This window comes from Mustela lutreola, chromosome 15 (assembly GCF_030435805.1).
Source record: "Mustela lutreola isolate mMusLut2 chromosome 15, mMusLut2.pri, whole genome shotgun sequence".
Lineage (NCBI taxonomy): Eukaryota > Metazoa > Chordata > Mammalia > Carnivora > Mustelidae > Mustela > Mustela lutreola.
The window spans coordinates 43,039,717-43,054,501 of NC_081304.1; the positions used below are offsets into that span (position 1 = coordinate 43,039,717).

General features: G+C 38.2%; 1 protein-coding gene across 4 annotated transcripts in view; it reads left to right on the forward strand.

Moving 5' to 3' along the window:
- The window catches only part of TAOK1 (TAO kinase 1), a 175,277-nt gene that overhangs the window by 142,472 nt on the left and 18,020 nt on the right, over positions 1-14,785 (forward strand). For all 4 annotated transcript variants that reach the window (XM_059148070.1, XM_059148071.1, XM_059148069.1 and 1 more), the window contains 2 exons: positions 2,412-2,624; positions 5,305-5,487. In XM_059148070.1, coding sequence (XP_059004053.1) covers positions 2,412-2,624; positions 5,305-5,487 — 396 coding nt within the window. The remainder of the gene's footprint in view (positions 1-2,411; positions 2,625-5,304; positions 5,488-14,785) is intronic.

Sequence of the window (14,785 nt, forward strand, 5' to 3'; positions counted from 1 at the left end):
TCCAATTGTAACTCTGAATTCCAACACAGCTCACTTCTAATAGACTGTCTTGAATGAAATATATTCAAAATTAAAATGATTTACCCTTTCCTTGTGAACTGGGATAAAATTTCACATTTTTGTGTCTTCAAATTAACTAATAAAAATCATTTACAGAGTAGCTTGTGTTGACTACGTAACCTTTATTAATCATACTTAAAAAATTGGAATTGATAATGATTTTTCAGATTTATCTTTGTGATGAAAAGGGTATATATATACTGTTTTGGCTACAGAACAATTTCCCCTAAAAGATTTTTAAAACAGTATGTCTGTAAAATTTATTATTGCTTTAAAGTCAGCAGCACCCAGAAGCAAACGAAACTGAAAGCTTGTTAGTTTTCTCTAGTCATACCATAAAACTGATAGGATTGCATTTCTCTAAGACTTGGAATAGGTAGATTGTTTGATGTTTAAGCCTTCTTTTCTGTTTCCTCTTATTGGAACCTTTTTAGTTTGAAAGCTTGTAAACACTAGATTAGATTTTTACACATACTATATCAAATGTGAGGAGAAAAATAATATTTCACAATCATAGTCAGACTTTGAATGACTTAGAATGCCTCCTTTGATGACCAGTGAGCTCAAGATTTTCTGTAAAGGAAATTGTTCTGTTACTTTAGTAGGGAAGAAAATCATACTGTTCCTCTTAGTTATGTATATTTGTCTACTTGCTCCATTTGAACAGAACAAACTATATTTTAATACCACGTGTTGCATTTTTATATGCCTAAGTCATAATAGTTGTCTCTTCCAGCTTCCTTCAAGACTTCAATGGGGAGTTAGGGGGACTTTAGTTTGAGCACTTGGGTTTCTGTAGAATGGATTGAGTAAACATCTATTGCCTACTCTGCTGTTTCTTCATCTGCCATCCAGATAATTGTATTCAGTGAGTTTAAATGATAGAAAGAACTATAACTTTGTTCTTGTTTTCACTTGGGTTAACTATTGAAGGATATAGTTTATTCTTGATAATAGGTGTTACTCTTCTTGTTGAAAAAAATTGCAAGTTCCTTTTTCTCATTAGGCTAATGATACAGAATGATTATACGGTTTTCTTGGTAAAACTTCTAAAAGATTGAATGTTATACAGAGGCAGGAAAGAATGTCCAAATCTCCTTGTTTCATTCCTAGCCAACTTACAAGAATTTTGTTAACCAAGGACAGTATTTAAGTGTGGTACTACTGAGCATAATTAACCCAAGAGTTTCTCTTTCTAGTTAGACCCTTCACAGGGTTCTGTTGTGACCCTTCACAGAATAAAGTATTAATGACTATGACCTAGTGCCTCAGTTGGTGTAAAATATGGAAAAGGTCTATTTGGTGTTGAATGGTGAATAACTGGTTCCCCGACAAGTGTTTCACTTTGGTAAGGTGTGCATTTGTTGCATGCTGAATCGTCCAATCAATGTCTGGCAGTATTTATATTAAGGTAAAATAATTCCAAGTATATGTTCTGCCTTAGTATAGTAAATGAATATATTCTCACAGACTCACTAATATACTTTGTAGAATTATATCTCATCTTACTAAATTTTATTAAAACATGAGTTCATAGAATAACCTGTGATTAACAAAAACCAAAGCCAAAACTCTTCTGTATCTGAGCTCAATTATTATATCTCAGAAATATTTATGTAGCTCATGTCTCTTATCACTCCCAAGAAAGTTGTCCTCTCCCTTGCCCCATAACTTTTGTTTGACCTTTAAAAGATGAGTTAACCTGACTGATTTTCACGTTTTTGCTTATGGTATTAAAGAATAAACCGTAACTAATTATGTTTCTATCTAGTTTATTCCCTTAAGGAAAAGATAATTAGCTAATAAATAACATTATTTATTAATACCCTGCTTTTGTATGTAGTATGTAGTTAGCATATACTTTCAGTATGTAGTTAGAGTTGAGATTGTTATTAGAAGAAATTAAAACAAAGTGTCTCAGGTAAGGAACAGAACGCTTATTTTCTCCCTCAGAGATCTGATAAAATATTGTCTGTCCTGTAAAATACTTTCATACATACTTAATACATGAGAAGAAATTTAATTTTCTGTCATCAGTATACATGGTAATTCAAGCTAATTTTAATATTTACTCAAGTCACCAAATTTCTTAACAAAATAACAAGTATTATTTGAAGTCCTGTGATAAATGAGGTTATGGATATTTTAATGTTCTAAATTAGAGCTTTTGTTATAAAAATGCATAGAATCCAGTGGTTTGACCCAATAGCCAAGTGCAAAAGTACCTGCAGCCTTATGATCTGACCTTTTTTCTTCTCCTTTTTTCCTTGTAGACTTTATTTTAATGTAAGCCTAAGGTATACCAAATGCCATATGTTAAAAATTATATGTATCTATTTTTTTCTTCCTAGTCTAAAGAACTCCAAATAAAAAAGCAGTTTCAGGACACCTGCAAAATCCAAACCAGACAGTATAAAGCATTAAGAAATCACCTATTGGAGACAACACCAAAGAGTGAGCACAAGGCTGTTCTGAAACGGCTCAAAGAAGAACAGACCCGGAAGTTAGCCATCTTGGCTGAGCAGTATGACCACAGCATTAATGAAATGCTCTCCACACAAGCTGTGAGTTTGTTTTATTTAGGCAAAATAAATTTAGTTAGTGATCCTTTTCTTCTACCCAGCAATTAAAATATTAGTTAGAAATGATAGTTTTTCTGCAGCTTGGGATATCATAGTGTTGGTCCATATCCTTCCTTCTCTGAACATTGCTTGGAAGCATGCGTGATATATATAGAATTCTCACTGATACATTCAGACCTGAAGTTTTTTTGTTTTTTGTTTTTTTTTTAAGATCTTATTTATTTATTTGACAGAGATCACAAGTAGGCAGAGAGAAAGAGGAGGAAGCAGGCTCCCTGCTGTGCAGAGAGCCCGATACGATACGGGGCTTGATCCCCGGACCCTGGGATCATGACCTGAGCGGAAGGCAGAGGCTTTAACCCACTGAGCCACCCAGGTGCCCCAGAAATGTAGATTTGATTCTGAAGTCTTTAGGGAACCACTGATATGCAAGAGAAATATCATATTTCCATTTGTGATAAAGAAAGAACTTTTTTTTTAAAGATTTTATTTATTTATTTGACAAAGAGAGATCACAAGTAGACAGAGGGGCAGGCAGAGAGAGAGAAAGAGAGAGGGAAGCAGGCTCCCTGCAGAGCAGAGAGCCCGATGTGGGACTCGATCCCAGGACCCCGAGATCATGACCTGAGCCAAAGGCAGCAGCTTAACCCACTAGCCACCCAGGCGCCCCAAGAAAATATTTCATATTTGTACTCAAATGTGACCATTTGGAGTCCAAATACAGTACTACTTTTGCCCACTACCTAATAAAACTGCTGCTCCAGTCTTGATATATGCTATTGGGACATATGCTAAACACCTGAGAGGCACTGGCAGAGAGCCTATTTAAAACTTCAGGTTTGGGACGCCTGGGTGGCTCAGTTGGTTAAGCAGCTGCCTTCGACTCAGGTCATGATCTCCGCGTCCTGGGATCGAGTCCCACATTGGGCTCCTTGCTCAGCGGGGAGCCTGCTTCTCCCTCTGCCTGCCATTCTGTCTGCCTATGCTCGCTCTCTCCCCTTCTCTCCCTCTGATAAATAAATAAAATCTTTATTAAAAAAAAAAAAAGTCAGGTTCTTTTTTTATTTAATTAAAGATTTATTTATTTGAGAGAGTACAGGGAATGGGGGGTGGGCAGACAGAGGAGGAAAAAATCAAACTTCCTGCTGAGCTCAGAGCCCCATGCAGGGCTGGATCCCATAACTCTGAGATCATGACCAGACTCAAAACCAAGAGTGACAAAACCGACTAAGCCACCTAGGCGCCCCAAAATATTTTCTATAGAAGTTTTGTAAACATTTTCTTGAAGGGCCAGATTGGGGTGCCTGGGTGGCTCAGTGGGTTGAGCTGCTGCCTTTGGCTCAGGTGATGATCTCAGAGTTCTGAGATCAAGCCCCAGGTCAGGCTCTCTGCTTAGCAGAGACCCTGCTTCTCTCTCTCTCAAATAAAATCTTTTTAAAAATAAAAAAAATTAACTTAAAATAAAGGGCTCGGTTGTAAATATTTTAGAGTTTGTAGGCCAGGAGTCAAAATTGAAAATATTATGTGGGTACTTACATAGCTATTGCAAATGTAACTATTTCAAAAGTAAAAACCATTCTTGGGGCTCCTGGGTGGTGCAGTTGGATAAACCTCCAACTCTTGGTTTCAGCTCAGATAGTGATCTTAGGGTCATGAGATCAAGTTCCCTGTCGGGCCTCTTACTCAGTGAGGAGTAGCTTGGGATTCTGTCTCCCTCTCTGTCTTCCTCTCACTCTCTCTCTCTTTAGGATAAATAAATAAATCTTCAAAGAAAAAAAAAAAAAACAGAAAAACCCAGACAGCCGCCCGAATTTGGCCAGTAGGCTGTTTGCCTGTCTTTATGCTATAGTTATTCCCATTGGAAAGAAAGCATTCAGTCTTACTTATATCGTCTGATCATATTCTAGATTTTTCTTAAGAAAAACATAGTTATTGGGGCATCTGGGTGGCTCAGTGGGTTAAAGCCTCTGCCTTCGGCTCAGGTCATGATCCCAGGGTCCTTGGATGGAGCCCCGCATCAGGCTTTCTGCTCAGCGGGGAGCCTGCTTCCTTCTCTCTCTCTCTCTCTCTCTCTCTCTCTGCCTGCTTATAATCTCTGTCTGTCAAATAAAAATTTTTTAAAATCTTAAAAAAAGGGGCACCTGGGCGGCTCAGTAGGTTGAAGCCTCTGCCTTCCGCTCGGGTCATGGTCCCATGGTCCTGGGACCGAGCCCCGCATCTGGCTCTCTGCTCCGCAGGGAGCCTGCTTTCCTACTTCCTCCAATCTCTCTCTGCCTACTTGTGATCTCTCTTTGTCCAATAAATAAATAAAATCTTTTAAAATATATATATAAAATTAAAAAATAAAATAAAATCTTAAAAAAATAAATAAATAAAGGTTATTTAGGCATCCTCCAAAGAGCTCCTGATAGCTTTATCTTCCTAATGCCATCAATGGTTAGTTACTAGGCCTTCCTCCTTTTTTTTTTTTTTTAATTAACATAAAATATATTATTTGTCCCAGGGGTAGGCCTGCTTTCTTTAGAGATGTTTACTCTAAGACATGAGAGAGAACAGTTGTGTATCCTGCAAAAGAGTACTTCGTCTTGTCTCATACCTGCTCTTTTCCATAGGTGAGGAATAGATAACTCACAGTAGTATATATTTTCTTTCTCTTTTTCAGCTACGTTTGGATGAAGCACAGGAAGCAGAGTGCCAGGTTTTGAAGATGCAGCTGCAGCAGGAACTGGAGCTGTTGAATGCATATCAGAGCAAAATCAAGATGCAAGCAGAGGCACAACATGATCGAGAACTTCGAGAGCTTGAACAGAGGGTCTCTCTCCGCCGGGCACTCTTAGAACAAAAGGTATAAGTAATATGAGGAAAGTAATTGTGCCAGTGTTTGCTTTCAGCAGAAGCATTATAAGTCTTTTTTCATATTGACAGTTGACATTGAATTGTTTTCACAATACAGTATCTCCTTACTTCTGGTTTTGGTAGTGTTTTTCTTTTTCTTTAAAATTACTACTTTATGGTGCCTGGCTGGCTCCTTTCAGTTAAGCATCTGCCTTTGGCTCAGGTCATGATGCCAGATTCCTGAGATGGAGCCCCACATCAGATTTCCTGCTCTGCGGGGAGCCTGCTTCTCCCTCTCCCTCTGCCACTCCCTCTGCCTGTGCTCTCTCTCTCAAATAAATAAAATCATTTTTAAAAATATTTAAGGGACGCCTGGGTGGCTCAGTTGGTTAAGCAGCTGCCTTAGGCTCAGGTCATGATCCCAGGATCCTGGGATCGAGTCCCACATCGGGCTCCTTGCTCGGCAGGGAGCCTGCTTCTCCCTCTGCCTCTGCCTGCCTCTGTGTCTGCCTGTGCTCGCTCGCTCTCTCTCCCTCTGTCTCTGGCAAATAAATAAATAAAATCTTTAAAAAAAAAAAAAATTGGGGGCAGCTGAGTGGCTCATTCGTTAGGTGTCTGTCTTCAGCTCAGGTCATAATCCCTGGGTCCTGGGATCGAGCCCCACATAGGCCTCCCTGCTCGGTGGGAAGCCTGCTTCTTCCACTCCCCCTGCTTCTGTTCCCTCTCTCGCTGTGTGTGTGTGTGTCTCTCTGTCTGTCAAATAAATAAATAAATAAATAATTTCTTTTAAAAAATAAAATTTAAAAATTCAAAAATTAAATTATTGATTCAACAGTGAACCTTAAAATTATTGAGTACTAAACATCAAGGGAATATAATTAAGTGGTAATTGCTAGAGGAAGGAATACGGGGTTATGTGAAGACAGCTGAATTGGGAGAGAGTAGCTCCGGCTCCGTCTTCCTCACTTCTTTTATGTACCTAGCTCTATCTAAGGATATTGGAGAAAAACTTGGATAGTGAAGAAAAAGAACATTAGTAGTTGCCTGGGAGAAGTGGGGACAGAGGATAGGGAATATATATTTCACTTGTGCATCCTGGACCTGCAGCTATACAGATTGGTGGAAGATAATTAGAGGACAGAAGTTTATTTTCACACAAGTGAAAGATCAGGCTGAAAATGTTACTTCTAGTTGTATCTTCATTTACTTATTACTTATTCTTTGTCAGGTATATTAAAGAATCGAACTAAAATCCCCAAATTCATTTCATCCTTTAAGGTAGTAAACTTGGGGGACACCTGGGTGGCTCAGTGGATTAAGTCTCTGCCTTCAGCTCAGGTCATGGTCTCAGGATCCTGGGATCGAGCCCCACAGGGCTCTCTGCTCAGCAGGAGCCTGTTTCCCCTTCTCTCTCTCTGCCTGCTTCTCTGCCTACTTGTGATTTCTGTCTGTCAAATAAATAAATAAAATCTTTAAAAAAAAAAAAAAAGGTAGTAAACTTGGTGTGTAAGTATGTATGTGTTTTGTGAGCAGATGATTTTTAAGAGAGAGGAAAGCATTTGTTGCTAGAAGTGTAGTTGACCCTTAAACAACGTGGGGGTTAGGCGTTGCGACAACCTGTGCAGTGGAAAATTTCATATGGGATGCTGGGATCTGCCTTTGGCTCAGATCATGATCCCAGAATCCTTGCTCAGCAGGGAGCCTGCCTCTCTCTCTCTCTCTCTCTGTCTCTGTCTCGCTCCCTCTCAAATAAATAAAAAAATAAAATTAAAAAAAGAAAAGAAAATGTGCATGTAGCTTTTCTTACATGTATGAAAGTGACCAGCAGCCTTACCGATAACATACTCTTATCTTACCGATAACATAAATATGTGTTAACTGTTACCACATATTTTGTATGTTATGTGTATTATATACATACTGTATTCATACAATAAAGTAAGCTAGAGAAGAGAAAATACAGTACAGTACTATACTGTTTAGAGCTGTGTTGAAGAATTCCTGATACAGGGACGCCTGGGTGGCTCTGTCAGCTAAGCTTCTGCCTTCAGCTCGGATCAAGTCCCACATCGTCCTCCCTACTCAGTGGGGAGCCTGCTTCTCCCTCTGCCTACTGCTCCCTCTGCTTGTGCTCTCTCTCTGACAAATTAGTAAGTAAAATATTTAAAAAAACAAAAATTCCTGACACAACCGTTTCCCAGCAGCTGGTTGGTCCATTGTAAGTGAATACTTGTCTAACAGTTTTGCCTAATGAAAGTTGTTACTGTTTTTGGATAAAAATACAATGCCTTCTTATATTCAAAAAATAGTCTTAAAAAATCCACTTAACTAAGATGTTACTATTTCCCTGGGACAGCTGTCTTTGTTACTAGCTTCTTTGAGAGGTATTTGACTGTAAAAATTATCTTGGTTTTGTTTCTTATTCAGGATGAGAAAAATAGAACACATAAATTTTGAGAAAAATCTATAGTTTATCAGATTTATAAATCTGATTCCAGTTTGAACATTTAAAATTCAATCTGAAGTTCTGTCGCTTACACTTCAAAATTATCACTCTAAGGAAAACCTCTGTAGTTTTTAGAAATCGTGTCATGAAAGAAATAGTGGTACTATTAAAATATATTTGTATTTTTAGCTCCACCTAGTGGTTCAGAGTTAAACAGTGCTAATTAATAACTTAGATACAGCTTTATTTCAGTATATGAACCAAAGTCTACATGTTCTACAAAGTCTGGTTTAAAACTGATATCTATAGGTGAAGGTGCAGTAGTACTCTCATATACTATAAATGCATTTTGAAAAGCAATACAGATGTATATATTGAGTTCTGGAATTGTTAAGCATTTGAGACTTAGAGAATTTAGTCTAAGGAAAAGAAATGCAAAATATAGGGGAAATTATGCATATAAACAGTCATTATAACTTTTTTTTTTTAGGATTTTATTTATTTATTTGAGAGAGAGCCAGAAATAGTGACAGGGAGTGTGAGTGGGGAGGAGAGGGAGAAGCAGGCTCCCTGCTGAACAGGTACCCAACATGGGACTTGATCCCAGGACACTGGGATCATGACCTAAGCTGAAGGCAGATGCTAACTATGTGCTAACTATATGCTGTAATAGGCACCCCCATTATAACATATTTATCATGATTTAAAACATCCAAACATCAAGGTTAGTAAAGGGGAGGTGAGCAGGCAGGTGAGTAGGTGGATGGATTAAGTGGGTGATGGGAATTAAGTGCTCTTGTTGTGACGAGTACCAGGTGTTGTTTGTATGTGATGAATGTATGTATGTTTGTATGTGATGTATGTTTGTGATGAAATCTTACACCTATAACTAGTATTACACTCTGTGTTAACTAACTGGAATTTAAATAAAAACATGGGAGAAAATAAAAGATAAAAGAAAACACCTAACCATCTGAATAGAGATATAATTAAGTAATTATGGCCAAGCCAGTGAAATCTTATTCATGATGGCTAAAAAGCCAGTATTAATATGAGAAAATGCTTATGATGTGTTGAATGAAATAAAAAAGACAATTTACAGCAAATTGAAAGAATTCTAGTAGTAGCTATATTAATACAGTAGATTTGTTCTGTTTTCTGCCTTTTAAAATATTACTTTGATAATGGAAAATGCTTATGATTATTTAGTATTAAAAATAATAGGGGCACCTGGGTGGCTCAGTGGGTTAAGCCGCTGCCTTCGGCTCAGGTCATGATCTCAGGGTCCTGGGATCGAGCCCCGCATCGGGCTCTCTGCTCAGCAGGGTGCCTGCTTCCCTTCCTCTCTCTCTGCCTGCCTCTCTGCCTACTTGTGATCTCTCTCTGTCAAATAAATAAATAAAATATTTTTAAAAAATAAATAAATAAATAATAAAAATAATAAAAGAGGGACGCCTGGGTGACTCAGTTGGTTGAGCGGCTGCCTTCGGCTTAGGTCATGATCCGGCGTCCTGGGATGAGTCCCACATCGGGCTCCTTGCTTGGCGGGGAGCCTGCTTCTCCCTCTGCCTCTAGCCTGCCACTCTGTCTGCCTGTGCTTGCGCTCTGTATCTCTCTCTCTCTAACAAATAAATTAAAAAATAATAACAATAATAAAAGAACAATAGGATGACAAATCTACAGAGCCTTCAGTTGCTGCTTGGTTTTTAGGGCTAATGTTTACATTTCAGGTGAAGCCCAGGTCCGTAAAGCAGTTTGGGTCAGTTGGCAGCTACCAAATCCATGTACCCTCCCTATAAAAACTTTGAAAAATTTTAACAGCTATTTTTCTACACTTTGTGCTTACTGGTTATACAGAAAAGAAGCAGTCGTCTGAAAATAAATAGAGGTGGAATGTGAGTGAATGTTATAATTCTGTTTGAGGATTATTTTCAGCCTCCAAATGAACCAAAAACTGTTCCTTTAGGTTGAGACACCAAGTAAGTCTCAGTTGACCCAAATGAGGTCTTACTACAACTTTTCTCATACTTCATTTACATTAAAAATTCAGCAACATAACATCACTGTAAATGTTAAAGCCCATATGAGTTTCATACATGCATGAAAAGTATCAGTATCTCCATAGTATAAATGGGCTTTTTGTTTGTTTGTTTTGTTATTTCATTTAGTTTTCTCTCAGTGTTTCGCAGCATCAGCAACATAGTTGGTACTTCTTAAATAAGAATTGACAGTTGGGACTTTTTATAGGTCCTTTCTTTGTCGAACTGAATATATTCACACAAAAATACATTTTATTTCAAAGGAGATAGGTTGGAAGAGCTTTTCAAAAGTCTTAATTATGGTAACTCTTACCTACCCAGTGAAGCCACCTTGCTAACTTGCAAAAATAAGTAACATGTTTTGAAAGAAATGGAAATTGGGTCACTGGGTGGCTCAGTCAGTTGAACTTTATCCACCTTCGGCTCCAGTCATCATCTCCAGGTCCTGGGATTTAGCCTTGCATAGGGTTCCCTGCTTGGTGGGGAGTCTGCTGCTTCTCCCACTGCCCCTCCCCCTGCTTCTGCTCTCTCTCTCTCTCTCTCTCTCTCTCAAATGAGTATATAAAATCTTTATATATTTTTTAAAGATTTTATTTATTTGACAGACAGATATCACAAGTAGGCAGAGAGGCAGGCAGAGAGAGAGGAGGAAGCAGGCTCCCTGCCGAGCAGAGAGCCCGACGTGGGGCTCGATCCCAGGACCCTGAGATCATGACCTGAGCCGAAGGCAGATGCTTTAACCCACTGAGCCACCCAGGCACCCTGAGTATATAAAACCTTTAAAAAGGGGGGGAAGGATTAATATAGCTTATCACAAATCTTAGTTTCATTTTTATATTATTGAAAAATATTCTGAGTTTCTTAAATGACAAAACTGAGCAAACAAAATTTAAGTGATTCTTACTAGATTAAAGGTTGATAAGCATTAATTTGTTTAATATTTTTGTTATGAGTTTCCTTTAGATAATACACAGAACATTCAGAACAGTTACATACTCAGCATATTCACATCATTTATTAAATCCCTTGAATTAAAACAAATGCTTTTAGTAAGTGGACTTTTGAAAGTTTTACATTAAAAATATTCCAAAGATGGGACGCCTGGGTGGCTCAGTTGGTTAAGCAGCTGCCTTCGGCTCAGGTCATGATCCCAGCGTCCTGGGATCGAGTCCCACATCGGGCTCCTTGCTCAGCAGGGAGCCTGCTTCTCCCTCTGCCTCTGCCTGCCATTCTGTCTGCCTGTGCTCGCTCTCTCCCCCTCTCTCTCTCTGATAAATAAATAAAATTAAAAAAAAATATATTCCAAAGATAAATTTGAATTTCTTTGAATCCTTAATCTCTATATGAATCCTAATCCTTAATCTCTACATGAATCCTAATCCCTATATGAATTGGGTATTTTATATGTAGTTATTAAAAATGGAAAATCATTTTACAAATACACAGCCATTTTTCTTAAAACTTGACAAGTTTAGGGGCACTTGGCTGACTCAGTCATTAGAGCATGTAACTCTTTTTTTTTTTTTTTTTTTAAAGATTTTTATTTATTTTATTTGACAGACAGAGATCACAAGTAGGCAGAGAGGCAGGCAGAGAGAGAGGGGAGGAAGCAGGCTCCCTGCTGAGCAAAGAGCCCGATGCGGGGCTCGATCCCAGGATCTGGGATCATGACCTGAGCCGAAGGCAGAGGCTTTAACCCACTGAGCCACCCAGGCGCCCCGAGCATGTAACTCTTGATGTCGGGGTTGTGAGTTTGAACTTCACATTCAGTGTAGAGATTACTTAAAAAATAAAATCTTTACAAAAAAAAAAAAAAACTTGACAAGGTTAGGAAAACATAAACAGAAATTAAAATGTCTATCGTCCCACCACTCAGAAGTCACAGTTAACAATTTGATGTTTTTCTCTCAGAAGCATTCATGTCTAATTTTAAATTCTCCTTCAGCCTTCCTGTGAAATGTTCAGTTTAAAACTTTGTAACACTTTAGTACTTAGAATGTTCAATAATTTTTGAACTCTTCTTACTGGAATCCATTCTGGCCCCAATACTTCTTATTTTATCATTTTCCCATGCCTTTGCACATGTTACTTTGGCTGAAAATATCTTTTCTTCCCCTTTCTCTTCCTGGTAAACTTGTATTCTTTCACAATCCAGTCTCTGCCACCTCTTCTGGGAATACTTTGCCCTCATCTTTATCCCTTACAAAATGAATCACTCCATCCCTTCTTATTTCTGCTATAGCTTGTAAATCTGTTATTACATCTTACCACATTCTATGGTGAATTTTTTTTTTAAGATTTTATTTATTTGTTTGACAGACAGAGGTCACAAGTAGGCAGAGAGGCAGGCAGAGAGGTGGGGGGTGGGGGAGAAGCAGGCTTCCTGCTGAGCAGAGAGCCGGATGCAGGACTCGATCCCAGGACCCTGGGATCATGACCTGAGCTGAAGGCAGAGGCCTTCACTGAGCCACCCAGGTGCCCTCTATGGTGATTTTTTATTTGCATGTGTCTCCCATGCCAAGCTTTTTTAAAAAGGACACTCCTGAAAACTTGATGCATAAAAACTAAATGTATTTGTTGAGTTAGATTTCTGCAGAGAGCAATGAATATTGGCTTAAATCCCCAAATACTTTGATAACTGATATAATGCTCCTTTATAAATCTCTTTATTTATTTTTTTAAAACTTTTTATCATGGAAATTTTCAAACACACACAGAAGTAGGAGGAATTAGTACAATGAAATCCCCAACTCCTTACCACCTGGTGTCAACAGTTGCCAGTATTTTGCTAATTTTTTTCTTATCCCTCCCCCTGCTCCTTACATACAACTTGTGGTGGAGGCAAGATGTGTGGGAGGGAATTTCAGTATACCATCATTAGATTCCAAAATATTTTGGAATCAAATAAGGACTTTCTGACTTTGACATAACCATAATTCCATTGTGATATCTAACAAAATTAATAATGAATTTTTAATATTATCTCATACTCAGTTCATGCTTTAATTTCCCCTTTGATCTCAAAAATGTCTTAAGTTGATTTATTTGGATAGGGACCCAAAGTCCAGGCATAGCATTTGGTTAATTATCTTTTAAGTCTTTTAGTCTATAACCACTATCCCCCACGTACACCCCTTTTTTGTTGTTGAGGATCAGATAATTATGCTCTGTAGGAATTCTCACATACGGATTTGGCTTATTTCATCCTCGTAGTGTCATTTAATGTATTCCTCTCTTCTTCATATTTCATGTAAACTGTTAATTAAGTCTTAAGGCATGATTATATTTAGATTAAACTTTTTATTTCAAAAAAAGTTTGCAGGGAATGTTCATAAGGGTTATAGTTTACTTCCTTTTGCATCACATCAAGAGACACACAATGTCTAACTATCCCAATTTAAGTGCTATTAATATTGATCAGTGGGTTCAAGTTTTGTCAATCTTATCATCCATAAAGTTCTCCAACTTTGTCTTTCATTTTCTATTTCTTAATATTTAAAAAATTAGGGGCGCCTGGGTGGCTCAGTGGTTTAAGCCAATGCCTTGGGCTCAGGTCATGATCCCAGAGTCCTGGGATCAAGCCCCGCATCAGCCTGCCTCTCTTCCTACTTGTGATCTCTCCTTCTCTGTCAAATAAATAAATAAAATCTTTTTAAAAAAAAAATAAATAAAATAAAAAATAAAAAATTATATACAATCAACTATATATTTATTTATTTGTAATACTTCCAGTTTTCCAGAACTGATTTTGATGGCTGTCCAGCTATGAATTTTTAGCTACACAGAATCTCCTAACTTTTCGATGAAAACTTTTTAGTTTTTTGTTTGTTTTCAGGTTTTGGTCTATCTGGAATGTGGTGTAAGATAGGGTTCCCATTCTCATTTTCTTCTAGGTGTTGGCCAAATGTGCTTGCGCTGTTTGTTTCTCTCCTTAAATTAATTACTGCTTTTGTCTTGCACTGAAAGCCTCCAAACTGAGGTGCCTGGGTAACTCAGTCAGTTGATCGTCTGCCTTCAGCTCAGGTCATCAACTCAGGGTCCTGGGATAGATAGAGCCCTGTTTTGGGCTCCCTGCTCACCAGGGAGTCTCTTTCTCCCTCTCCCTCTGCCCCTCCCCCACTCGTGCTCTCTCTAATAAATTAATAAATGCCTACAAACTGAGGTCTTCCTTCTCTTTCTCTTTTACTAATTGCCTATTTCACACTAGTACCATAGTTACTTTAAGATTTATTTTTTTATTTTTTAGAGAGATAGAGCACGACTGGGAGGGAAAGAGGGAGAGAGAATCCCAAGGAGACTTCATATTGAGCGCAGAGCCCACTACAGGGCTGGATCTCATAACCTTGAGACCACGGCCTAAGCCAAAACCCAGGAATCAAATGCTCAACCGACTGTGCCACCAGGTGCCCCTCATATTTATTAGAGTGATATTATGGGATGTCTGATAAGGCTAGTTCCCCATTTTCCTTTTCATTCAACTTTTTACCTAATAGATTTAGTCGCCATTGATCATAATAGCCTTGATTTATTATTTCAGCAGAGGTTATTACCGCTGCCTTTTTTTCTTTTTTTTTTTTTTAAAGTAGGCTTTATACCCAGTATGAGGCTTGAACTCATGATCCTGGAATCAAGAGTCACATGTTGTACCAATCAGCCAGACACTCCTGCCTTTGCAGTCGGTACAGCACATGACCTTAATTCACGGTCGTGAATTCGAACCCCGTGTTGTGTTTGGAGCCTACTTTTAAAAAAGAGCTTAATTTTACCTGAAACTAATGTAACAACCAACTGCAGTCAAATGAAAAATAAAGTCGTCTGATTTA